General features: G+C 44.1%; 4 protein-coding genes across 5 annotated transcripts; all 4 read right to left on the bottom strand.

Moving 5' to 3' along the window:
- Positions 1 to 2,115: 2,115 nt before the first annotated feature.
- Positions 2,116 to 8,582, bottom strand: LOC136450862 (beta-galactosidase 3-like). Of its 2 annotated transcripts, XM_066451503.1 has the most exons (19): positions 8,319 to 8,580; positions 8,117 to 8,212; positions 7,897 to 8,009; positions 7,729 to 7,795; positions 7,552 to 7,644; positions 7,310 to 7,456; positions 6,787 to 6,875; positions 6,524 to 6,629; positions 6,203 to 6,290; positions 5,998 to 6,116; positions 5,522 to 5,686; positions 5,081 to 5,265; positions 4,759 to 4,862; positions 4,337 to 4,446; positions 4,036 to 4,143; positions 3,743 to 3,853; positions 3,450 to 3,661; positions 3,022 to 3,358; positions 2,116 to 2,583 (listed from the first exon to the last, which is right to left on the bottom strand). In XM_066451503.1, the coding sequence occupies exons 1-19, from the start codon at positions 8,490 to 8,492 to the stop codon at positions 2,473 to 2,475; spliced, it is 2,535 nt and encodes an 844-aa protein (XP_066307600.1). In that variant the 5' UTR covers positions 8,493 to 8,580; the 3' UTR covers positions 2,116 to 2,472. The 2 variants fall into 2 exon arrangements, 1 of the variants encoding a protein (XP_066307600.1); XR_010758454.1 differs by lacking the exons at positions 2,116 to 2,583; positions 3,022 to 3,358; positions 3,450 to 3,661 and having other exon boundaries at positions 4,036 to 4,136; positions 8,319 to 8,582.
- A 283-nt stretch (positions 8,583 to 8,865) lies between these two features.
- On the bottom strand, positions 8,866 to 9,644 carry LOC136453690 (uncharacterized). The gene is made up of 4 exons (XM_066454249.1): positions 9,554 to 9,644; positions 9,200 to 9,354; positions 9,057 to 9,084; positions 8,866 to 8,978 (listed from the first exon to the last, which is right to left on the bottom strand). Exons 1-4 carry the CDS (start codon positions 9,642 to 9,644, stop codon positions 8,866 to 8,868), a joined length of 387 nt encoding a protein of 128 aa, XP_066310346.1.
- Positions 9,645 to 10,399: 755 nt separating this feature from the next.
- Positions 10,400 to 11,707, bottom strand: LOC136455401 (protein ALP1-like). Its single transcript, XM_066455441.1, has 2 exons — positions 10,939 to 11,707; positions 10,400 to 10,851 (listed from the first exon to the last, which is right to left on the bottom strand). Exons 1-2 carry the CDS (start codon positions 11,705 to 11,707, stop codon positions 10,400 to 10,402), a joined length of 1,221 nt encoding a protein of 406 aa, XP_066311538.1.
- Positions 11,708 to 11,995: 288 nt separating this feature from the next.
- Positions 11,996 to 13,598, bottom strand: LOC136455400 (uncharacterized). The gene is made up of 3 exons (XM_066455440.1): positions 12,978 to 13,598; positions 12,669 to 12,800; positions 11,996 to 12,571 (listed from the first exon to the last, which is right to left on the bottom strand). The coding sequence occupies exons 1-3, from the start codon at positions 13,596 to 13,598 to the stop codon at positions 11,996 to 11,998; spliced, it is 1,329 nt and encodes a 442-aa protein (XP_066311537.1).
- Positions 13,599 to 25,058: the final 11,460 nt, after the last annotated feature.

The following is a 25,058-nucleotide window of genomic DNA, read 5'->3' as shown; positions in this document are numbered from 1 at the left end:
TTTTTTAAAAGGAGCACTTGGGGGCCTATTTGCTAAGTTGGAGTGTGGTATTTTATTTCTCTTCACTCTTGCCTTTCTTTGATTCCAAATTACGATGTGCCTGCTCGGTTGGTGTCCTTGATCTTCTCCTTTTCTTTCCTGATGGAGCTGGATGCTACTTAGAAAATTGTCAATTGACACTGATATTGAATGCTGGGAGATATAAGAGGGTACCATTAATAGATTCCCGGCTACGTCATTACCACAAAATTATAGGATCAGAACACTGTGATGACTGATGACAGTTTGCCATGCACTTTGCTGTTGTCCAAATCAAATCCTCCCCATCAGGTCCATGGTAATTAGGTAAACCAGCACAATCATTTCTTTCTAAGTTCTTGTTTTGCTTCTCCGTCATGTCATTGTTGCAACCAGTGAAACGACCTGATGTAACCCTCAGTATACGACAACGTAGTCGTAGTAGCAGAGAATTCTATCACTCGAGTGTCGGCAGATGGGGAAGATATCTATGGGCCGTTCTGCCTAGATCTGCCAATTTATGTAGACGCTCTTTTTTTCATTAAAAAAAACCTTCAGATGTGGACTTTCTGATGTTGGACTGAATAGAGACAGCAACAGTTGATTGATGCTAATAACAATTCTGAAAAGAAAAGGAAAATATTTTTATTTTCTCATACCCTGTAAAGATGTTGCTGTAGGAAAAAAGTGTCAATTTTTTCTTTGTTGCAATGTCATCAGCCTTATCCTTAGGTCTTCTGACGAGAGTACCGTGTTAGTGGATAGCAGAGAGCAATCATGTGTCTGGGTCCTGCTTAGGCCATGTTTAGTTCCCCAAATTCCAGAATTTGGCACTATACAAAAAGAAGATTTTCCGTCACATCAAACTTGCGGTACATGCATGGAGTACTAAATGTTAACGAAATCAAAAACTAATTGTACAGTTTAGTTGTACTTTGCGAGACGAACGTTTTGAGTCTAATTAGTCAATGACGGGACAATTATTACCAAATAAAAACAAAATGCTACAGCCCACAACAGTGCCGCTACAGTACCTGGGATCCCGGCAGCGCCAATCCGGGGCCGAAGTAAACGCGGCCTTATGTATGCAGAGTGATCCAACATTGGTCCTTCGTAACAGGTAAGCCATGCAGAGAGTCAGAAACAAACGCACTTGTGAGTAGCAGTGTAGCACTTTTTCCGCCAAAAAAATGCGGCCAGGATTATCCGTGAAACCCATGCTACGTGCCAGAACTGGGAGAAATGATTCCGTTAGCTGAGATGTCGCCTGCTTGTGATGTAGCCGTCAAGGCGTCGACGATGACAGCCCAAGACAACACCGGCTCAAATAAAATCGGAGCAACTCTGATAAGGAACTAGGAAGAGACATGCAGCAATGCGCAACCAAGAACTGCAAATTTGCACTGCAGTCCACAAAAAACGCGAGCATTCATATCGTCAGAGCGACTCGGTTTAAGAGCTGAATGACAATTTACTACTGCACAGTGCACACTCTAATGTCCGTACAGCACGGACGCTTCCAAGCTCATACTGTAATCCAGAAGCTACGGCAAAAGCGGATCTTCGCTGGAGGTTTCGTCTCCCTCAACCTACAGTTCCACAATGTAACCATGGTGGTATCACAGTGGGACGCTCATTTGTGTCCCCCCAATAGTGAAGAAACGACAAGCCATCTTTCCGATCTAGTAGAATTTATGCATAGCCCTGCATCATTGTCATTGGCTAATCCAGAAAGTTCATGACGCGACGCAACATGAAGGGGGAGCATTTAGATGTGCTGTATTTAGTGCGAGTATTTTTATCTCCCACCAAACCAACCAACAGTACTTCTTATAACCCATGATCAGCCGAAACGAACAGGGCTGAACAAAGGGGATGCCAATTCTCAACAGTTTCATGTGCATCGAACCCCCATGCGTCATGACAGGTTCGTTCACGGTTCTCAACCAAACAGTTCACATAGAGATCCGAATACATGATGCATTTGCTAGCACGGATGATCAGTATCAATCGCTATCTTTAACTGCCATCTTTCAGGACTCAGCTATGGGTCACTGTTCAGCAACAACTTTCAAGTTTCAGAAAAGCGAAAGCTCGTGGAACATAACCTAGCTCAGTAGATATTCAATTCAAATCCAGGTTACAATAATATGTCATGCAACAAGCACTACGATTTTGAATTTTTCATGGGCACAGTTGTAGTGGAGCCTGGTATGCACAGAGAGATACTTAGGGGCTGTTTGGGACTGCTCCACAAACTCTGCTCCACAAACTCCACCGTGGAGCAGCTCCACAAAAAACTGGAGTTTGTGGAGTACCTCTTTAGGTGCTCTCACAACTCCACCCTTTTTCCTGGAGCAGAGTGCGTGGAGCTAAAACCGTTTGGCTAAAAAACGTGGAGCAGAGCTGAAAAACGTGGAGCAGAGCAGTCCCAAACACGCTCTTAGTAGGCCACTAAGAACAGTCCGCTTCGATGGCGAGTGTTTTGGTGACTCCAGGGCATAAATCCTTCCCGAAGCTCTCGTCTGACAGGGAGACTGTACAGCTATTGGTGTTCAGACAGGCCTGCCAAGAAAAGAGCTGTTACTGTTACGAAGCTAGATATGGGATATGGTCAACGGTAGTATGTGGATCTCAATGTAGTCATAGTTGATAAACTATTATCAGACAGCTGGTATAAACCTAATATTTACTTTGAATATAGAATTACCCTTGTATATCTTCAACCCACCCCCCACCCCAAATGGCCCTAAAAGGAAAACCTGATGGTATCGAACTGTAAACAATACTTTAATCCCAGTTGCAACAACACTTCATAGTACGAACTCAGGACTGACACTGATCGAATTCCAAGACTAAGTTCATGTGCATCGATCCAAGTCCACATGCATCAACAAATCTCAAAAGGTCAGAACTAATATCTGGTCCATCGGTTATCTGATACTGAAATCTACATCATGTGAGTATTTGTGTCAGGAATCGAGAATTTTGTTCGAATTTTACCTTCTCAACAACAGATAAGGAGTTCGGGTGGTGGCAGCTCCCCTTTTGGTATGATCTACAAGTTCCACTAGGGGTTCCCAAGCTCGCAAACTTTACGGAAGATATATTTTTACCCTCGGGGCAAGAAAGCTGTGCTTTGGCTGGGGATGTGCCTTCGTTTGTGGCACTTTCATCCCAGGACTCCAAGTCTATGGAAGGAAAGTGCTCTGACACAAAGGAGCACACGCTTATCACAGCTCTTCTTGAGAATGTGATCCTCGTGGGATCCCCACCCTTTTCCTCAAAGACCACAAGGATGTTCCCTGAGGGATGAAACCATGACCGTGGGATATGGTACCTAGGCCAAGCAAAGCAGATTGTGAAATACAAGATAATATAATAATAAAAAAATTACCACCATGAACTTTGCCAAATTCCGTTTCAATTACCATCTCTGAGTTGGTTGTCCACAACCTGTCCTGCACTTGTTTGGATTAAATTCTCCCCTGTAGTTACAACTGGGAGTGCACCTATCATCAATAGAACTAGTCCTGGGCCAATACCTCCCGATGGTATTTCCGTTCAACCAAACCAAGCCTTTCCCCATAGACTGCATGTCTATCCCAACTGGGTCATCTCCTTTTGGAACATCAACATTTAACTAAAAGCATGTTTCATTAGTAACTAAAAGTAGCAGGTTGTGGAGAAGTTCATCTCAAGAATGAAAATCATAGAAGCTTACCTTGTACCATGTCAAAGGTTGGTTTTTCGGTGGCTCAGATTGTGGTATCCACCGTTGGTTACTTCTCTGATCGGGCTTGAATAAACCATAATGTTCCCCTTCCAGTCCAATCTATAAATTAAAAAGAAAAAACACACTTTCATCTCAGTTTCAGGATATATCAGCAGGGGCAAGAGAAATACCATACTCTGTAAATAAAGATGGATCAATTATATCGAATTTATCATGTAATTTCAGATAAATTCTAGAATATAAATTTGCCTAAAAAATTTGAGGAATATCGGTGACAATACCTTGTATGCCCAATTATTTGAAGATAAGTCTATGGTTCCATTTTTCACACCAGAGATGTTCACATTTGTGAAGCCCGCTCCTATCCATTCATAAGAGAATCCTGCATTCTTATAGAGTGCATAAAGTCTTAATCAATATGGTCACTTTGTACTTAAAGAAGGTCTATGTTTCTCCCCTTTTTTCACAGGAGTGTGTCTCACTATAGGTGAATTTGCATGCACAAAGAATCAGTGATTCAGTGTGCGAAGATTTTTCACACAGATAACTCAATGATAATAATGTTTAGTAGCAAGTGCTTACTTGTAAACCAACAGTCATACTTAGAAGGGCAAGTTCATTCTTCCCAGTCCTCAAGTTGATAGGCAATTTCACACTGAAACTTGATTGTGAGCCATTACCATATGCACTACCTGGAGGAAAGAGATATCCACAGCTAGTAATGATGGCAAAGCTTAACAATTAGGAGATAATAACTGTGAAACTAACGAGCTAGTATCTAAAAGTCAGAGGCACGACAGAAATTAATGGTTGAGTAATCAGTGATGCTGGTAGAAACATGAACTCTACTTCTCAAGGATACCTTTTCACCACATGGGAATATATGGATACTCTGAAAGTTCATATGGGCTAACTAGGACCTAAGGAAACCTCCCAGTGAAAACCAACTCAAAGATTTATGCGACATGGTATTTTTAGCTAGAAAGTATCAATAAAGAACAAACCTATAAGCTCATTATTCAGGAAAGCATGGACACCATGGCCTTTGGAGTCGATATTGAGGACAACATGGCTCCCTTTCGAGGAGTAACTTTCATCCACACTAAAACTGCAGATGACATAAAAAACGAACTTAGTCACAGGCAGGACTGGAAAGTGCAAAGGACGGTTCAAAGCAAAATCAACTTATAGGATTAATGGTTTCGGGGGGAAAAAAACTTATAGGATTAATGGATACCCAGGTATCTCCTATCTGGTCAGTACCTGGGTATTCATTCACTAGGCAGTCGCAGTAAACTTAAATGAAAGAGGCTGAAGTAAACCAACCTTGTTGTGTACCATAGGTAGTCAGTGGAGTCCTTTGTTGTATTAATATGGTCCACAAATCCATTTCGGACAAAGTCATTTTTACCCCAAATCTCAGTTCTCTCCCTGAAAATGCTCCATCGCTCAGGTTTTGATGCTTGCAAACTTTCTGGAACCATGGCCACCATCGAAGTTTGAGATTGCACCTAAATATCATAAATCATCAAGAACCAAAAGTTGCGGGCCTTATTTCTTGTGAAGAAAAAAACGCAACTACAGTGTTTCTCCATAAACTCATTACCATTAAAGTATGTAAACTGGTTACGAGCCTGCAATCCTTTCTCTTTTTAGTTATCCAGTTATTCATTATTTATTTACCTGAGAAGAATGTTATCTATTTTATCTAACAACGCTGAATTTGTTCCTATTCTGAAAAGCGAAAAGCACTAAAAGATCAAATACCTTTGCAGTGTTGAACACCACATTCCTGCAGTCAGGAAGAATACTAACTGACCAAGCAGGAAGATCATATTGCCTGTTACGGAAAGTGACAACTTTGTCATTGGCTGAATCAATGTTTGCCAGGAATGCAACACATCCTCCAGACTGGTCACTGTAAATATCAGCCTGTAAATGAAGATTAACTATTAATCTCAATGGTCAGTAGGATTATGAAAATGTGGGATTTAGGGAAATGGAATTGTGATGTGCAGTAACACATTGCTGAATTACAGTATGCTGAGATTAAACAGATGGCTTCATACCGATCTAATATAGCAGCATTAATCAAGTATATATTAGATACCATATACAACACTAACAATTAAAAATTTAGAAATGTTTAACTTATTTTGATATGTAACTGGGCTAAACATGTTGCATTTAACTGGATTACACTATTAGCACGCAAGTTATAACACCAGGAGAATAAAACTTGCCTCTTGTTTAGGCCCCAAGGAAAGAAACGTTGTGTTTCCATAAAGTAGGGTGTGCTCACACAATCTTATAGATTTGTGAAGATCCCTCAGATGTGCCCACTTTGGAAATCTCCTGAGGCCTGAGTTTCAGATCAATTAACAACATTAATATGGCTTAAGCACAAAGATCATTGATTGGATCCATAGGAGAGCAATAGAGCCAAACCATATTCATCAATTGGTGCATCATAGTCATAGCTAGTTGTAATGAATGGCCCCCCAGTAGTGCGACCAAAATTTGTGCCACCATGATACTTCAAAAGGATAATAGAAAATTATCAGCTTTTGGTAAGTTAAAATTTTGAAACAGGTAGGAGTACTGAACTACTGACTATTTATGATTTGATTATTCCAGATGAACGACCATGGTTAACAGCTAATAGTGTTTTTGACAACTCAGAAACTGGCTAGCTGAGGTGGCATTGTTAGAGATGCCCTGATGCACATATCTTAGTCAAGTAATGTACGAGTAATGCAAAGGCATTACCACATAGTAATTCTGAACGCTGCCACCTTTCTCGAAAAAACGGGCAACAGCGAATGCAACATCTTCAGGTGGTCTGTGGGGATTACTTTCACCAAAAGTCTGGAACCTACACATAAATTAAAAGAGACAAAAAGTAGGATCATAAAACTTCAAGTTTGAAAGTGAGAAAATTCAAAAATTTGCACATAATTTGCTTCAAAAAATACTACATTGTCAACGGTGCAACATATCTGTTAGTAACAGAAATACGCAAAATGCATTACCAGCCTGGCCAATTCTCAGTCCAAAGTTTTGGCTTGGTTGGTGAATTTGGCTGGAATCCATCGCAGTAGAAACCATTACAAGAGTTTATCTGTAAATATAAATTTACACGCATGAACAAATCTGCCAAAAAATGCATAGTAAAGAGTTAAATCGCTCAAGCACTAATCACATAATTATGACGAAAATATCTGCGGAAGTATTCCTTTGTAGTCCCAACTGTCAAATAATTTCTTTTATGTGATGAATAGCAGAACTAAAACCTTAAGGACCAGAAATTTTCCTCCATTCAACCATTTTCCCCTACCATAGTGTCTCATTTTTAAAAGTCGATTTCAGGGGCATGTCATCAAACGTAGATTTTTTTTTGAAAAACATGTCATCAAACATATTGTTATTAGCAAAGAAATATGTCACTTGTGTCAGTCCAAGAGCTTGCGATCACAGTTAGATTAATGAAGCAATTCATGTTTTGACTGTTAGTCTGTTAATAAAACAGCCAGGCTTCGGGTGTAAAAAACTAACCACAGGATCAGGAGCATCAGACTCCTGGCACATAATCCAAGGGACACCAGTGTTTTGAGCAAGAGCCATACTAGCTGCCCACATCGCGTATGGCTTGCCGCCAGGTGCATATGCTTGTTCATAATAATCTCCATACTCATTCTCTATCTGCAATGTAAACTTGTCAACATACAATCTGAAAGCTTGTCTGTTGCTAAAAAAAATCAAAACTGAATGTAAAATACTATATCAACTATTATGACCTGAGCTAGGATAATGTTCCCTCCCTGAGAAGCGAAGAGCTGCTCTTTCTTCATCATATTCACAATGTATGTCGTGAAACTCTTCATATGGCTCTGCATCCAGAAAAATTACTACAGTTAGCACCAAACTAGAATAATTAGCAGAGGCGCTCCGTGAAATTCATATGTCCACCGCACCTTGAATGGCTCATTGTTTGTCCTGAAAACCGTTCCTGGCACGTAGTGCAACCACACCGGCACGCCTCTGGAACTCCATAGACAATAGCCATATTAATCGCCAGGGAAACAAAAAAAACTCTTAAAAATTACAGCTAATCGCGTAATAGTGAACAAAGAAAAGCTGACCCAAAATTCCACTCGGCGGCGACAAAGGGCCCGATGCGCAGGATCAAGAGCAGCCCAGCGTCTCTAACGACCTTCACGAACCGCACCAGGTCGAACCGGTCCTCGAAGTAGTACTGAAATCCAGCGAAATACATTCACCGCGCATATAGAAAAGAAAACCCCATTTTTCAGAAGTAAAACAACTGCAGAACAACGTTTTGTTGTGGAGCGGCATGCGAACCTGGCCTGGGGCGATCTCATGGCCGTTCCAGAAGACGTAGGTCTCGACGCAGTCGGCGCCGCCGTCCTTGGCTTCAGCCACCAGCTTGGGCCACATCTGCGGGCACACGGGATGGCGCAAAGTTAAGTTCAAGTGCTGCTGGTTAGCTGGTACAATGAGGGCGCGCGTGCACGGAGGCTTGGTCTAGAGGTGCCGTGCATACCTCGGGGACGCTGCGGGGGTAGTGGATGGAGGTGGAGATGACGAGGCGGCGGCGGCCGGAGATGATGAGGGAGCGGTGGTCGTACGTCACATTGGAGGCGGCGTCGAGCGACGGCACCAGCAGCAACAGTAGAAGGAACGGAAGGGCCGGGAAGGAGGCCGCGGCGGCGGCCATGGCCGGAGCGGAGCGGAGCGTGTACGGAGCACGACGGTGGCGGAGGTGGTCAGGGCGTCGTCAGGCGGTGGTGGTGGTATTAATAGCTGTACGCGGCGTGGAGAGCGAAGTGCGGAGATGGACATTGGCCCTGATTGGATACTCTAACTAAGTTAGAGGTTAGAGTTACTCTCTAACTCATGAGTAGCCCCAAAAAGATGTTTGGATGCAAGGGTTAGATTGACAATAAAGTACTTTCCTAATCATTTGGCTCCTTTCCCAGCTGGATTTGGTGTGGCCGGCTGTTGTGTGCCCTATTCAACTTGGTGATTATTTTGTGGGAAGAATAATGCTTTACGAAAATATTACTGTCCAAGGTTAGTGCAATAATAACTTACCCAACAGCAGTAACGCCCAATGAAGCAACATTATAAATGATTTTAGTTCCATCCCATGCCTTCCGGATTTTACTTTTCTTCTTTTCAGCTGAAAACGTCTTCCTAAGCGCTGGAACATGAACAGTCAAAGTTTAACATCAGAATATCCAATAAAAACCTTTCTGAATTAAGAGAAGAAAAAGTAAACCTTTCTGAAGTTGATCTGGAGACATGTCCTGCACAAACATGAAATTCACATTTTAAATATATAAAGCATCTATTGTACAAGATGCAGAGACATGAAACTCCTCGCTCAGTATGATGATCCCATCAGGTGAAGAAAATTGCTACCTTGGTCCCTTTAAGTGATAACAAGTATGCAGCCATAAAGGAAGTAATCCCATCAGCCACATCCACCTGCTTAACAAGAACATATCCATCATCTAAGTCACCATCTTCCCACAAATCCACCGACTTTATTATATCCCATGATGTATCAGATTCCACTGTGCCAAAGAACAGAGAAGTTTTCAAAGTACAGTGATTACTATTTCAAGAAAAATAGAGTGAATATGCGCAAAAAAAAAAAGAGTGAAAGAAACATATCTGAGTTCATATCCACTACAAAGGTAATTTGAGCCAGTCATTTTATCATCTCTTATGTACTTTTTATAGTAGTAATATATTCATCCAGCAGAGGCTTACCTGCACCATTCTGATCTACTGACTTCTGAATACCACTGAGCTTTTGAAGGAACTCGAGCGATCCAACCTTAGATTTAAGAAGGTCACACATCTGCTAGGTAAAAGCAAGTTGTTTTAATTGTAGGGCAGCTTCAGAAAATAATAAAACATGTGGAAAATTCTCTCTCTACTTTGTCACTCCAAAGAGATTTCTGTAAGGGCCATGACCATGAGACTGTTCAGACCACATTCCAGATAGGAAGCTGGAAATACATATTAAGGATACTGGCATACTACAGACATGACTTCACCTAAACTAACAACATACTGTTTTTGCAACATCTTGGAAAGATTTATTACAACAATCAGGAACATTCAGATATATGATTTTGTACCACTATTTCAGGACCCAGCACTAAACTAACTAATAACATCACTGGCAGAGCAGATAACAAAGGTAGTCACCAAAGTCAACTGAACGATAAATCAGCATCAAATACTTTCTACCGACAATAGATACCAAAGGTGGACAACAGCTTCCAACAAAGCAACTAAGGACAGATTTAGTCTCACCGAGAGAGAGAGAAGCCGATATCAGCGTCGGCATCGCGCAGCATCTCAACCGCCTGCTGGACCTGCTCCAGCACCTCCTCCAGCCAAAGAGATGTTTGGATGCAAAGGTTAAATTGACAATAAATGTACTTTCTCATTCATTTGGCTCATTCCCAGCCGGATTTGGTGTGGCCGCTCACAAATGACACAAACAAATCATCTTTACAAATCTTGCATCCATAACATGATAAATTTTAATTTGTCCATACAAATAAGATGTCTAACTCAAACATGTCCTCAATCAAGCTAAAAAAATTACACTCCATTAAACAAAGTATCAGCTAACTCATCACGGAAGGCATTCATATTGATATCTTCAACATAAGGTTCATCCTCTGGCCATGCTGATGCAGAAGAACTAGGCATTGGGTTATAATTTTCATCCGCATCACAGGCATCAAATTCCCTATCCGTAATTCTGCTCTCTCGAATAAAATTATGAAGAGCCATACAAGCAACAATAATTCTAGTTTGCTTGTCCTCTGGAAATCTTGGCATATTCAACAAAATCCTAAATTTCATCTTCAACACTCCAAAAGATCGCTCTATGACATTCCTAACTTTGGCATGTGCATGGTTGAAGGTTTCTTTCATACCTTGTGGTGGCGGGCCGTTTTGCCATTGCTCCACATGGTACCTTGTACATCTGTATGGTGAAAGGTAGCCCGGCCGGTTTGGGTACCCCGCATCAACCACATAATACTTCCCTACATATTTTGAAAGGCACACAATGAGACTTAGATGAACAAGTGTAATTGGATAAAAATTGTTGCAAGACAGTTCAAGTAGCATACCTAGTGGTGGATGTGGAAATTTGTGATGATGAGTAGTTATGGCATCTTTGAAAACTCTCATGTCATGTGCTGAACCAGGCCATCCCGACAGCACAAAGGTAAATCTCATGTCGAAATCACAAACAGCAAGCACATTCTGACTGGTTTCATTGTGCCTGTTCAAGTATGGAACCCTCTTACTCTTATCCACCACAACCTTCACATGTGTCCCATCTATAGCTCCTATGCAGTCGTTGAAGTGTGGCCAGAATGCAGGATTCTCTAAGTTTGGGTGCACCTCTAAAAAAGTTGGGTCCTTGGGTACAATTATGTCATGTGCTAACCTAAGGAGGCATGTCAAAACTCTGTTAAATGTTCTGCTTACTGTCTCCATAGACCTCCTAAAACGGTTCTCAGCCTGTCTAACTGACTGTGGTGAACCAACAACCCATAAAAACATAGCAAGAGCCTCTACAGATGTCATTTTTGTACTGGACTTCAACCCATATGAATGGACCAAAGTATTATGTAACCTGTTAAATAAAGGTCTCTCAACCCTAAACATATTGTAGCATTGGGTATCTCGAGCTAGTGTCTCCTGCACCCAATCCAAACCAGAGTCTCCAGTGACCCTCCTAGGTAGTTTGACAAAGTAGTTATCAGAGTACATACCCAAGATAGGAACCAACTGCAAGATCAAATTCTGGGCCTCCACCAAATTATTGCAGCACATGGATATAATCTCATCCTCACTTGTGCTGCCTCCATCATCTTCTTCTGCCTCAATCATGGGGCCCTGATCTTCTTCCTGCTTCAATACATGTAACAAATTGTCAACACATAGCCTAAAACTTGAAGCAGTGTAAGCAAATGAAATTAATTCAACAAATTAATACAGCCCTTAGATAAATAGGTTCAACACATAGCATTAAGTCAACACATCACACAGATAATAGTTCAAGACCTCACACACAGATGATAGGTTCAACAGACATAATAGTTCAACACCTCACACACAGATAATAGTTCAACACATAGATAAAAGATCAACATCTTAACACACACATTTCTTGAAGAACTACTCAACACCTCCTAAGCTCAGATTGTTGTCCCTGCACCATTTCTTGAAGTAACCCAACCTAAGCTGAGGAGTTAATTTGCCACAGAAGAACTGCCTTTGGTACTCTGTTTCGAACATCTTGGACATAGCATAGACAGAGTCAACGGTTTCCTCAACGCCACACTCAAATGCCAGCTCCTGACACCTCTCGACAGAACATGCTGCCTTGTCACTTGCACGTTTCTGTATTTGAGTAGTGTTGACTTTGACAGAGTCTTTGAAGGTACTGGCTATGTCCTTCACAATCTTCACCATTGGGCTCTTGCTCTTCTTCACTGGACTGGTCAAAGTGCTTGAATTGCTGCTTAATGACCTCTTTCCCCTCTGACTCCTCTGGCTGCTTCTACTTGTAGGTGTTGTTTGAAACTCCTCCTCTTCCTCTTCTGCCCCTACATCTTGCTCCTGATTCTGACCATAATCATCTCCAGGCACAAAGGCTGTGCTTCCATCGACAGTGAACCCTCTGAATAGTTCATCAAGCAACTCCTTGTTTCCTGGAGGACCCCACTGCAGCCTCTTTAGGTATTGTTTTTTCTGCATCATAGGTTTACATCACAAGGTGATCAAAAACTAGTTAAGGTGAGCACACTACACAATTTGCTAGGAAACTCAGACTCATGCATAGCTTTACCTCTGTGTGTGTTGTCCAGAACTCAGACTCTGCATCAATTGTTCCATCTGGTTTCCTCCCTAACCCTGTGTGCGTTTGTAAGTAGCGCCAGAATGAGTGGGTGGTTTTGAGTATGCCTATTTGGTTCTTCACCTGTAGACGGGTATACAGCAACCCCCTTCGAGCAAGTAAGCCGTCGACAACGGCTTTGTACCCTTCACCACTCATTTGTGCACCATTATACGTTCCTGCTCTACGTTGCTCTATGCACAATTCTAACAAGCAAGCATTATTTGCATCATTCCATTGGGCTCGATTGGCATGGCTCACCGGGGGTCCGCCGGAGCTCGCTAACTCCTCCACATCATCCTCCAATTCTTCATCGATGTCGAAGGGAGCGCTGGAGCCGGATGCTTGCCCACGGACGGCACTCCTCGGTGCCCTCGGTGCTCGGGGACGCGGTACGCGCTGGCCGCTGCCGCCACGGATCGCCGTGTTCGTGCGCTGGCCGCCGCCGCCACGTAACGCCGTGTTGGTGCGCTGCCGGCCGGGTACTGCGCTGGACGGTTTCGCGCGCTGACGAACGCCGCCTGCCCCCGACGACGACCCGCCGGGGAATACGCCACTGTTTCCTCCTCCGCGACCGGCTGCCGCCGCCGCCGACCCGCCAAAGTGGAGTTGCCGGGCGTAGGGTGAGGCCGGAGTCGCCCACGCGTCTCCTGCTCCGGCTCGCGGTGGGCGATAGGGAGGGAGGACAGAGCCCCTGACGCGGCCAGGGAGGAGCTCGTCGGCGTTGCCCTGGAGGACGGCTCCGTAGAGCCCAAGCCCCGGGAACACCTCCGCCGTCGGCGCTTGCGAGTTGAGGTCGAGATCCGCGAGGCCAGCGGGAGCGTGGCCAGGGCCACTCGCCGACGGTTGCGAGCCCCACGCGTCGAAGCCGTCTCCGTCCATCGATGGGAGGCGGCGGCGCGGCTGGGGAGACGCGGCAGCGCGTGTGGCGAGATCCGCGGCGGCGCGCGTGTGGGGAATGGGAGGGAGACGAGTGCGGGTGGGGAACGGGAGCGAGAATGCGAGATCCCGTGCGGCGTGCGGGCGAAAAAAACACTTTTCCAGTGGGCCCCACCTGAAATAGCCTCAATAAGCATCAGATGTGGTGGATAGTTTTTTGGGTGGGTTAGATGCAAATAACCCCAATCTAACCCTCATGTTTGGATACTTTAGAGCTATTTGAGCCCCAAATAGCTCCAACTAACTCTAACCCATGGATCCAAACATGGCCATTGTTCGTTTGATAGCATGCTTATAAACTATGATACAGTGTTTTTTTTAATAATAAAACAGCGTCAACCGATTTATAGGTCACGAAAAAAATCAAGCGGAGACCGACAGGGGCCTGGCTTTTGGGAAGCGACGACGCGTCCGGGAGTGTTTCGGTGGGGAGCAGCGATGGGCCGGCGACGCAGAATTATTGCATGGGACGGGGGGTTCTGGGCGTGCCGTGCAGTGCCGTGCCGGGGCCGTGGGATTGGCTGCGTGTCTCTCTAGGTGTGCCGTGCCGAGCGTGCGAGGCAGCGTCGTGGACTGCCACCCGCCGGCGCCGTTCGGCCAAATTGGTCTAAAAAAAATACGACTTATAAGCAAACAAATCCAAAGAAGAGGGCGCTGTTCCGTGACGACGCGGATTCCGTCACGAAGAGCAACCGCCCGGGCACAACGAGGTGGCCCGCCGGCGGGCCTGCTGCCGCCGGTTCCCGCGCCGAGCGCACGACACGACAGGATCCCACGTTTCTGGTGGCGGAACGGCCGATGCAGGCTGCCGCCGTTGTAAGGAAAAGTCAGGGCGCGGCCGGCCACAGGCGTCGCGTTTGGTTTGGACGCGCGCAGCGGATGGGGGATGAGAGTGACACGGGCACGCCGCACACGGCGAGGGAAAGGGGAAACCCTGGACTGGAGCGACTCGGCGTCGCGGCGCATGTGACCTTGGTCTGGGCTAGTCAGAGCAAAGCGGACCCATGTTCCTGGCCCCAGGCCCCAGCGCGCTGCGGCAATGCCGGCCGGACGGCTTCGGCGGTAGTCCTCGTCCCGTCCACGCGTGGCGTGCCGTCGCTGCACTGCCGTGTGATGAAGTTAAAACGACGCTGCCGTACACAGCTAGTAGTATACTGTTCCAAAAGATCGGAGAACTCTATCAGTAGTCTATTCTAATCTAATATTATCGTATCTTACCTCTTACCTTCTCATATCACACCAAGAGTAGTTTCTTGGTCCTTCATCCGTCAAAATCATGACCAAGAGTTCCCAGAAATAAGATGGCCATTGAGAAGAAATTCCCCATTGCTCCAACTGATGTGGTGTTCAATGTCTTGTCATTTAAACTGGATGAAGCACTTCAGGCCAAATGAGACGATGACTACTGACGTTTTTGAAATCCGAGTCCAATAGCGGGAGATGAAGATGGTGTACGTCACTCGACTGACCAGGAGGAGGCTTAGTTTAAAGGTTGTTAGATAGTGTTCGGATCCGGTGACTAAAATTTAGAAGATGTCATGTGAGGATGTTGTATGGGGTGTTCGGATACTAATAAAAAAATAAATTACAAAATCCGTCAATACTCCACGAGATGAATTTATTAAGCATAATTAATCTATCATTAGCACATGTTTACGGTAGCACTACATTGTTAAATCATGGACTAATTAGGCTTAAAAGATTCGTCTCGTAAATTAGTCGCAAGTTGTGCAATTAATTTCGTAACTAGTCTATATTTAATATTTAATACTTCATGCATATATCTAAATATTCAATGGGACAGCGATTAAAATTTAGGAGGAGAAACAAACACCCCCATAGTCCTTGTGTTCTTTAGCTGCGCAGGTTCTTTCCTGCAGTCTAGATCTTCTATTAGGCTGAACGTCTTCAGTGTCTCAGTGATGCTGTGTTCTGTATGGTGTAGCTGGTAACCACAGCAAATCGATGTAGCTACCTTGCTTTCTTAAAAGCAGAGATTTTAATCTCTTTTAAAAAAAACACACACCAAGAGTAGTTTCTTGGTCTTTCATCCGTCAAAATCTGATTTTTCCAATTTTCTGTTCCCTGTATCCGATTTTCCGGTCCGCCTACAATCATAGTTCTGTTCTGGCATCCGGTCCGTTATGCAGAGATCCACCGTTCACTCCTAATTTCTTGTGTTTTCCGTTTTCTTGTTCCGGGTTTGGTTCCCGGTTCCGCACTGTTCCCATTATAATTTCTTACAGTTTTGTTTTTTTCTGTAACAGATGATGATAACTATAATATCATGTTCATTTGATTATTGATATATTTTAATTAGAAATGAAACTTATTTTTATTATAACCTAGTTTAGCTAGACTTGTTCATAGGCCATCCGTTGCGACTCGTCTGGAAAAAAAAACTGACTAATACCATGTTCGTTTGGGCTTGTTTGGCTTATAAGCCGTACTTTTTCAGCCAACGAATAATATTTTTCTCTCACATCAAATCAGCCAACAGTACTTTCAGTCATAGCTTATCATCCAAACAAGCCCAGGTGAATAGGGCGCAAATCCTCTGGTACGTCGAGTTGAGTTTTGAACTCTGAAACAGATTTGGTATCGAAATTAGTCTAAATAAATATATCTTCAGACTGTGTGCATGCCAATGCAATGCTCGATGAGGAATAGCATGTGAAAAATCAGGAGGTATCTTATCGTAATTGTTAGTGTGCATACCAGTTTTTGACACAAACTCCTTGCCAACTTTTAATTAAAGATTAAAATTACAAATTTCTACGGATCGACAGAGAAAGTTAAACTCAGCATCTGTAACAAAGCATGGATTGTATAAAATTATAGTATGCTATATTTACAAGTAAATTATGTGCTTTACAAAGGAAGAAAAAATCTATCAAGATTATATTTAATAGAACACTACAATCATGTTTGTGCTTTGCAACGAGCAAAAAAAGTACCATGATAATTTAAATTTGACTTTGTGTCATACTATTACCAAAAAGAATACTTTGAGCGATATATTCGTAACATTTCATCTCTAGCTAGATCTGTCCTCATGATTCATATTCAATTAGAATATAATTCAAGTTTTAGTGTGATCACGTGAACCGAAACAATCCAGTTCATAGTGTAACAACCGTGTTCATCGTAACTATCTAAACTGAACTTGAGGAAATTGTTCTCTACATAGGACCACGGGTTCCTAATGTGAACTTCTTTTAGTTTGACATACTATTCGTCTGTGATATAAAAACAACTAAATAATCTGATATGAGCATACAAAATCAAAAAGAAAATATTTCTACCGATTATCATAATAAAGCCAGTTTATTTGATTTTTAGGAGGTTGGTTTATTTTGGTATATATGTAAGTGTCCGTCCGTTACAACACGAAAATAAATAATACCACGACAATGCAAGGATGAACGTGTTTTACTGTTAAAATAATACTTCGAACCTCACGTTTGTAACATCACTATTGCATGAGTCTTCATAGAGGATGGAGAATTAAAATATAATCCAATTTTGTTGTGAAATAAAAAATATCTAGTTCGTTCGTAAGAACCGTGTTCATTACAATCTATTCTACCGCTTTGTGTCTATGATATACTAAAATAGTCTTGCTGTCGTGTAGGAATTGAAATTCTCCTAGAATTTCCATCGCAAGCCAATAGTTGGATCACAAAGAGATTTCGCATCTTTTGGCCATCCTAATGAGGGCACGGTCGATGTTTCACCACTGATAGCCTGCCACGGGGGTACCCGGGGCAGTATGTTCGGGTTTCAGCGTATGCGGAACTCGACGGTTAACGTAAGAGACAGTCGATTTATCCTAGTTCGGACCCTCGATCTTTGATCGAGTAATAGCCCTACGTCCAGTCGGCGTTAGCCTTTACGTTGGATTGATTGTCAAGTGTTGTGGTCGTATAATTGTTATCTGAACCCCCGATCCAAAGAGCCATGCCCTCCTTTATATAGTCAGGAGGCCAGAGTCCTAGTCGATTTACAATGAGAGTTCCTAGTAGGATTACAGAATAATACTGCTACTAAGATTACAGGGGAAGAATCCTAGTTAGACTAGATCTCCCTTCCTTGCGGGGTATCTTGTGGGTCCCACACCGACAAGCCCCCGAGCACTTCATGGTTGAGTTCTGAAAGCCTCGTCTTGTTCCTTCAAGTCTTGTCGAACAGGAACAAGCGTCGTCCGAGTGCTTTCTTGAGCAAAACCGTGTAGCGCTTCGTGAGATCTTCGCGTGGTGTGTACCTTTTTGAAGAAAAAAGTACTCTCATTTGGATACAGCCCCCGAGCCTCTTGCTGTTTGGCACAAGGAGCTTAAGGGTCTTTTCTTGAAATCGCCCTGATTCTTCGTCGAAGGGCTCTCGAGTATATACCTGGGTTCTTTGTCGAAAAGAGCTCGGATATAGCTATGTCCGGGTTCTTTTTGTCGAAAAGAGCCCGGATATAGCTATGTCCGGGTTCTTTTTATCGTGTGGCCTTGAAGTCGTCTGTCTTGAAGAAGTCTTCTGAGTGATGTGCGCTTTTTTGAAGGAAAAAGTGCACTCACTGAGTGTAGCCCCTGAGCCTCTTGCTATTTGGAACAAAAAGTTGGAGGGTCTTGAATCTTATGTCGTTTGAAAAATTGTTGTCTTGAAGTAGTCCTCTTGGTGACGTGCGCTTTTTTGAAGGAAAAAGTGCACTCACTGAGTGTAGCCCCCGAGCCTCTTGCTATTTGGAACAAAAAGTTGGAGGGTCTTGAATCTGAGTTGTTCAAAAGAACTGAAAAATCTCTCATGTTGCAGCCCCCGATCATATATCCGGGTTGTTTTATTCAGGAAGAACTCGAATGCAGGGTCTTGGCATATTCTCTGGTAGTCTGCTGTTGTCAGATGTAGTTGTATGGTGGTGGTTGAGTGTAAATGCTGTTTGTTCACGAGTTGTACAGTGTTGGTATATCCTTTCGAATATGCTTGTCCTTGAGTATTGTTCCTTCACGCCTGAGTCCTCTTTCATTGAATTCTGTCTTTTCACTGTGTCCTTTGTTAGGTTTGTTCCGCTGGTGCTCCTGGTCCATGTGCACCGCTTCTTTTGCCTATAAATATCCTCCTCCTATGCTGTTTTGATTCATCGAGCATTTTTGTTGCATGGTCTGAAGTCTCCATAGTCATGAATATGTTAGTTTGTGAAGTAGAGCAGCCCTCGAGCGTATTTTATAGTTCTTGCGTATCTTGCCGTAGCTGGAGGGAGTCTTGTGATAGGGATTAGAGGTAGGCTCATCCCATAGCAGCATTGTACTTAGAAGTACGTGGCGGTAGTTGGAGGGAGTCTTGTGATGTGGGATGTGATCCTTCGTCTGGCAGTTCTGGGTTGATCCTCGTTGCCTGCCCTGAGACTGTCCGGTGCAGATCAACATCATATCTAGCATCACATCGGACTTGGGTAGACAGATGTCTGTCGGCCTTCTCTGCTCCATGTTGTCCTGCCATGCTGTTGATTTCCACCTTAGATGCACTGCGTCCGTCCTTTGAAGAAAATAGTGTAGCCGAGGGCGGTTTGTTCTACCAAGTAGCAATTTGGAGCACGTAGTCGTTCCAGAGTCTAGCCGTGTCCGGGTTCCTCTTTGCTACTTTGCTTGTCGCGGTACCGAGTTCGTTGGGTCTTATAAGATGTATAATCTTCTATTTTTTGAAACCATTTATAATAGAAAGAATCTTGCCTTCTAAGTTGTCATTCTTTTATTCTCCTGATGTCCTGGTTGTTGATGAGATTTTTGAGTTCTTTCTGTAAGGACCGGGTTGTTGCGCTCCTTGTGAGGTAACCCTTCTTTGCTTTATTGTTGATGAGTTCTTTTTGTAGTAATATGATAACTCCACCGTGGTGCTGGATGGATAAGTCTGAAATCTACCCGTTGAACTGTATCGTTGTGTGGATTTGAGCTGTCCGTCATTTTAGCTGCTTCGGTAAATGGACCGTTACGTCCTCATGCCGTGTTAAAACGGGCCTGTTGGGCCTTGTTTTTACTGGTGTAAAATCTATTTAAATGCATTTCTCCTCCTTTTCTTTGGTACCCTGCCTTTGCCTTGAAACCCTAGCCTTCATAACTCCACCGTCGCCATTGCCGCCGTCATCTGAGCGCTGTCGTCCGAGCCTTCTCTTTCCCTAGTGCCTTTTTGCTTTCGCTAGTACATGGGTAGGAAGAAAGCCGCGAGCAAGTCCTAGGCAGCCTTTGTGGATGAGGAATCATCACTTTCCGTGATCGAGAACCAAGAGTTCATGGCCATGAGGGCTGCCCAGAAGGTTTGGCCGGCTTCGACAACGACTGAAGACCAGCTTCACAAGCTTGTTGGCGATGGTCTGATCCAGAGCAAGGACATTGCTGAATGGAGGGCTCCGGGCGAGCATCGGGTCCCTACTCCAGGTCATGGTGAGATTATTCTCTTCGTTTCCTTTATCCGTGCTGGACTTTGCCTCCCGGCTTCTGCTTTTCTTCATCGGTTTCTCGGCTATTTTGGGATTAGCCTGAATCACCTTGCCCCCAATGCTGTCCTTCATCTTTCCATTTTCGTTCATCTTTGTGAAACCTTCCTTGGAATTCCTCCTTCTCTTTCCCTCTTTTGCTACTTTTTCCGCCTGAAGCCACAACCCCGCCGCGATGACACCAATGTTTTTGGTGGCTGTGGGATCCAGTTTTGCCAGGGTCTTAAGAGCAATTTTTTTAACTATGACCTGGTTGATTCTGTAAGGGATTGGTGTGCTGACTGGTTCTATGCTGCCAACTTGATTCCTCCTCTTTCTGTTCACTCCGGATCTGGTCCCTTGGTTAATGACCGATGGGAAAAGAACCCTGTGACGACTGCTGAGCTCTAGACGATCAAGCCTTTTCTCAAGAGGATTTGCACTCTAAAATAGCAAGGCTTGACCGGCTTCGGTATTATTTCAAGTTTTCTTTGTCACCGAGTTCAACCTTTGAAGGAGCGCGAACATTACGGTTTCGAGTACTCTGGGGCGGAGGACCCTTCTCATATGGTCCCTGCCCTTGAGTTGACCGATGAGGAGGTGCTCGAGCGTCTCCAGAAGATGCTGAAAGGAGTAAGCGTCGTTCCGCTTGTTGTCCTTGAGTACAGTGCTAAGAACCCGTCCCCTGCTGTGAGTTGTTCTTTTCTTTATGCGAGTACTTTTGATTGTCTTTCGTTGTATCCACTTTTGCTTAATCTTCCTTGTCTTGTTGTTTTACTCTTCTATAGGAATTGTGGCGTAATTTCGCTGATCCAATTCCCCTTGATGATCTCCTGGCAAATGTGGAGGCTGGGGGTAGTCTTGCTGGGGCGTCCTTGACCAGTAAGTCTCAAACTACCATGATGCTTCCTGGTGTTTCTTCCACATTTTCTGACATATATGAAGAGTATGTTCCTCGTCCAGTTCCTCGAGCTCCTCGTACTTTCAGAAAGAGGGGGCGAGCGGATAGTTCTTCTTCTGCTCCATCTGCTGCCAAGAAGTCTCGCCAGTCGAGTACTCATCTAGGTACTCCAATTGTAGCAAGCATGCTCTTAGGTGAGCATATTAATACGCTCTATCCCTTTGCTATTTATTTTTATCTTTGATCGAGTACTTTTGTCATTTTTTCAGCTGACGCTATGGTGGCCTTGGTCGAGAGTGAGGAGGAAGAGGATGATGATGCTCCCCTCGTTACTCGTCGGTGAGTTCTTTTCTTGTTTTCCTGTTGTTGAAACCCTCTTCTTGTTTTGACTTTGGTCTTGTTCTCTTGTAGTAGGTGGTCATCTGGTTCGAGTTCTTCTAGGGCTCCAGCACCTGCTGCGCCGCTCCTATCGCAGGGTGGTTCAAGTTCTTCTAGGGCTCCAGTACATGCCGCGCCACTCCTATCATAGGGTGGCGATGACGTTTTTGCTATTGTGGTTCCCCCTGCGAGGTCTTCTTTTGGCTTTATGAAGAAGAAGATAGCTGAGTGAGTGAATTCTGGTTTTATTTCTTTGCTTCTGTTCTCCTTTTTTCTTATTCTTTTTATGAGTTTCCTTGTCAACTTTTAGGCCTTCGTCTTCCCTGAGCCTCCGGTTGACTTCTTGTCAAACCTCTAGTGCGCCCTTGCGTACTGAGTCTCAGGACTCGAAACGCACGGTCGCCGAGGTGGCTGTGAGGGGGATAGAGTCCGCTGCTGCTGAATTGCCGGCTCCTGAGGTGACCGTGGCCATGGCGGTGGGTTCATCTGAGGGATTGGCCATTTTGGCTCCCGAGGTGACCGTGGCCATGGCGACGGGTTCATCAAAGGGATTGGCCGTTGCTTCCCAGGAGATTGCCCTGGTCGTGCCTTCTTCGCCTCGACCGTCTTCTCTCTCTCCTCTTCTTGCTTCCGGTGGTCTGCCTTTGGCTGATGATGTGGTGCAGCAGTTTGATGCCACTCATCGATTGTCGGAGCTAACCGCCGCCTAGGGAAGCTTGTCGACCCTTGCGACTTCTTTTGGGGAAAGGCTCCAGGTAAGTTTTTTTGTAGTTCTTTCTTTGGATGTTCGTTTTTCTTCTGTCCTTATGTCTTGTTTTTCTTTCTCTCTTTTTACTCAGTCTTTTTCTCATGATCATACCGGCTTCTTTTTCTCATCTGAAAATGAGAAAAGTTATCTTCTGAGGTGAGTACCCTGAAGGCAGAGCTTGACATCTATCGGGCCGAGTTGGAGATTGAGCGTCAGACGCATTAGAATGAGGAGAAGGCTCTCCATGCCTGGGTAGTTGAGGCAGAACAACAGAGGGATGCAGCTGCCCTGGAGGCCTCGAAAAATGTGGAGGCCATGAAGAAAGAGTGCCATGGTATCACGAGTTCTTTTTTGCTTCCCTTTGTATTCAAATTCGTTTTTCTGCTGACTTGTCTTTTCTTGCTTGGTCTAGCTCTTCGAGTTGAAAAGTAGAAGCTCTCGGAGGGTATCGAGGAGATGAAGACACTCGTTCGAACTAGCCACAATAAGGCTGAGGAGGTCATTACTCAAGCTGAAGAAGAACTCACGCTTGCTAAATTGATTAGGCATGGAGTTGATAGAGATCTTGTGTAGGCCTAAAAGACCATCGAGGACTTGACTGGCAAGTTGGCAATGGCTACTGAAAACTGGAAAGCTTTGTGGAAGTCTTTTCGGTCAGTAGCCGACCTTCTTTGGACTTCAGCAGACGATGGTCATTCTTGGGCTCAATTCATTCCCCAAGTGCCGACATGTTTCTAGGAGTTCGTGAAGCGGTGTGCCCATCTTTGTACCAGGAATGTTCTCGCCCAGGTCCGGGTTCTTTCTCCGGACTTTCCTTTGTCCAAGGTTGTTGATGAAGCCGAGAGCCAAGAGTACCTGGATGCTGTTGAGAGGTTGGAGCCTAAGGTCGATGACTTAGCCAGGAAGATTATAGATAATCTTAACATTAATGTTTCTTCTCCTGATGACAATGCCTGATGTAATCGACCTTTGTATTCTAGCTTCTGTAACAAAACACTATACTTGAAAACTGAATGGAGAATCTTTATTTTTTGTTGATGTCTTCTTTGTCTGTATTTCTTTATCTCGTAAATAACTCGGCTTTGGTAAATCATTATCTTGACAAACTTTCTTGATCTGTCGAGTGCTTTTCTGGCTTTCGTTTATGCCTTGTAAACAACTCGGTATATGTAGATTGATATCTTGACAGACTTCCTTGATTTGTCAAGTGCTTGTCTGGCTTTCGTCTGTGACTTGTAAACAACTCGGTATAGACCGTTGTCTCGACAAACTTTGTGTTCTTGTTAGTACTGAAAAGACTTAGGATATCTCCAACTTCTTCTTCTCAGCTTAGCTCGGAGTGTGGTCAACATATGGTCTTGTCTGTGGTTGCAAAAACATCCTAGGATCGACAAGCCCCCAAGCACTTTATGGTTGGGTTCTGGAAGCCTCATCTTGTTCCTTCAAGTCTTGTCGAGCAGGAACAAGCGTCGTCCGAGTGCTTTCTTGAGCGAAACCGTGTAGTGCTTCTTAGGATCTTCTGATTATAGCCCTCGAGCCTCTTGCTATTTGGAACAAGGAGCTAGGAGGTCTTGTCTTCAAATTGCTCTGATTTATGTTCAAACTTAGTTTCAGTCGTTTTCCTTTTTGGTTCGGGTGTTAGCTTATTAGCTACCCTCATCGGTGGGCTCAAGCATCTTTTCAGCTCTTTTGCTCTCGGCTGGTATGCTCAGGCGTCTTTTCAGCCATTTTGTTTTTTGTTTTGGGTGTTAGCTTGTTAGCTACCCTCATCGGCGGGCTCAAGCATATTTTCAGCTCTTTTGCTCTTGGCTGGTATGCTCAGGCGTCTTTTCAACCATTTTGCTTTTTGTTTTGGGTGTTAGCTTATTAGCTACCCTCATCGGCGGGCTCAAGCATGTTTTCAGCTCTTTTGCTCTCGGTCGGTATGCTCAGGCGTCTTTTTAGCCATTTTGCTTTTTGTTTCGGGTGTTAGCTTGTTAGCTACCCTCATCGGCGGGCTCAAGCATGTTTTCAGCTCTTTTGCTCTCGGACGGTATGCTCAGGCATCTTTTCAGCCATTTTGCTTTTTGTTTCGGGTGTTAGGTTGTTAGCTACCCTCATCGGCGGGCTTAAGCATGTTTTCAGCTCTTTTGCTCTCGGCCGGTATGCTCAGGCGTCTTTTCAGCCATTTTGCTTTTTGGTGCTCATTGGAAACAACTCGGGGAAAGCCATAATAAGACATATGTTTTGTCGAGAAAGAACCATCTTTATTGATCATGAATATTGATATGTCATAATAGTACATATGTTGTTGATGAGCACTATCTTTGTTGATCATGAACATTGATCTCTTGTGGCTTGTATGTATATTTTCCCTTGAGTTGTTTTCATGTGTAGAATCTTCGTAGCTGGCTGATGTGCCATGTATTGTTGACTTCTTTTCCGTCTTCGGTTATCAACTTGTATGTTCCTGGTCCGGTGACTTTTGTGACGATAAAAGGACATTCCCATGGACTGAGTAGTTTATGGCGTCCGTCGATTTTTTGTATTCTTCTTAGTACTAGGTCTCCGACTTGTAATGATCGAGACTGGGTATTCTTGTTGTAGTGGTGCCTTAATCCTTGGAGGTATCTTGCTGATTGAAGGGTAGCGTTTACTCTGACTTCTTCTATACAGTCGAGCTCTAATCTTCGGGTGTGTTCTGCTTCTCCTTCATCATATTGCTCTATCCTTGGTGACGTCCAGATCAAGTCGGCAGGTAGTACAGCTTCTGATCCGTAAACCAGGAAGAAAAGTGAGTATCTGATGGCCCTGCTTATTTGAGTTCGTAGCCCCCATACGATCTTGGGTAATTCTTTAATCCATTTTGGTCCATAGTCCACTAGTTCTTCATACAGTCTTGGTTTTAATCCGGCTAGTATGAGTCCGTTAGCCCTTTCGACC

Source organism: Miscanthus floridulus, chromosome 5 (genome assembly GCF_019320115.1).
Source record: "Miscanthus floridulus cultivar M001 chromosome 5, ASM1932011v1, whole genome shotgun sequence".
In the NCBI taxonomy this organism is placed as follows: Eukaryota; Viridiplantae; Streptophyta; class Magnoliopsida; order Poales; family Poaceae; genus Miscanthus; species Miscanthus floridulus.
The sequence above is the reverse complement of the archived record's forward strand: the minus strand, read 5'-3'. Positions and strand labels throughout refer to the sequence as shown.

Excerpts from the sequence above, each read along its gene's own strand:
- LOC136450862 (XM_066451503.1), bottom strand. The coding sequence starts at position 8,492 with ATGGCCGCCGCCGCGGCCTCCTTCCCGGCCCTTCCGTTCCTTCTACTG. Across the intron at positions 3,854-4,035 it reads CAAATAATTGGGCATACAAG|ATTGGACTGGAAGGGGAACA; the intron begins GTATTGTCACCG and ends TTTAATTTATAG. Across the intron at positions 3,662-3,742 it reads AACCTTTGACATGGTACAAG|TTAAATGTTGATGTTCCAAA; the intron begins GTAAGCTTCTAT and ends ACATGCTTTTAG.
- LOC136453690 (XM_066454249.1), bottom strand. The coding sequence starts at position 9,644 with ATGTGTGACCTTCTTAAATCTAAGGTTGGATCGCTCGAGTTCCTTCAA. Across the intron at positions 9,355-9,553 it reads AGTAGATCAGAATGGTGCAG|TGGAATCTGATACATCATGG; the intron begins GTAAGCCTCTGC and ends TCTTTGGCACAG. Across the intron at positions 8,979-9,056 it reads TCCAGATCAACTTCAGAAAG|CGCTTAGGAAGACGTTTTCA; the intron begins GTTTACTTTTTC and ends TTCATGTTCCAG.
- LOC136455401 (XM_066455441.1), bottom strand. The coding sequence starts at position 11,707 with ATGATTGAGGCAGAAGAAGATGATGGAGGCAGCACAAGTGAGGATGAG. Across the intron at positions 10,852-10,938 it reads ATTTCCACATCCACCACTAG|GGAAGTATTATGTGGTTGAT; the intron begins GTATGCTACTTG and ends CAAAATATGTAG.
- LOC136455400 (XM_066455440.1), bottom strand. The coding sequence starts at position 13,598 with ATGGACGGAGACGGCTTCGACGCGTGGGGCTCGCAACCGTCGGCGAGT. Across the intron at positions 12,801-12,977 it reads CGAGCTCCGGCGGACCCCCG|GTGAAGAACCAAATAGGCAT; the intron begins GTGAGCCATGCC and ends ACCCGTCTACAG. Across the intron at positions 12,572-12,668 it reads TCTGGACAACACACACAGAG|AAAAAACAATACCTAAAGAG; the intron begins GTAAAGCTATGC and ends CCTATGATGCAG.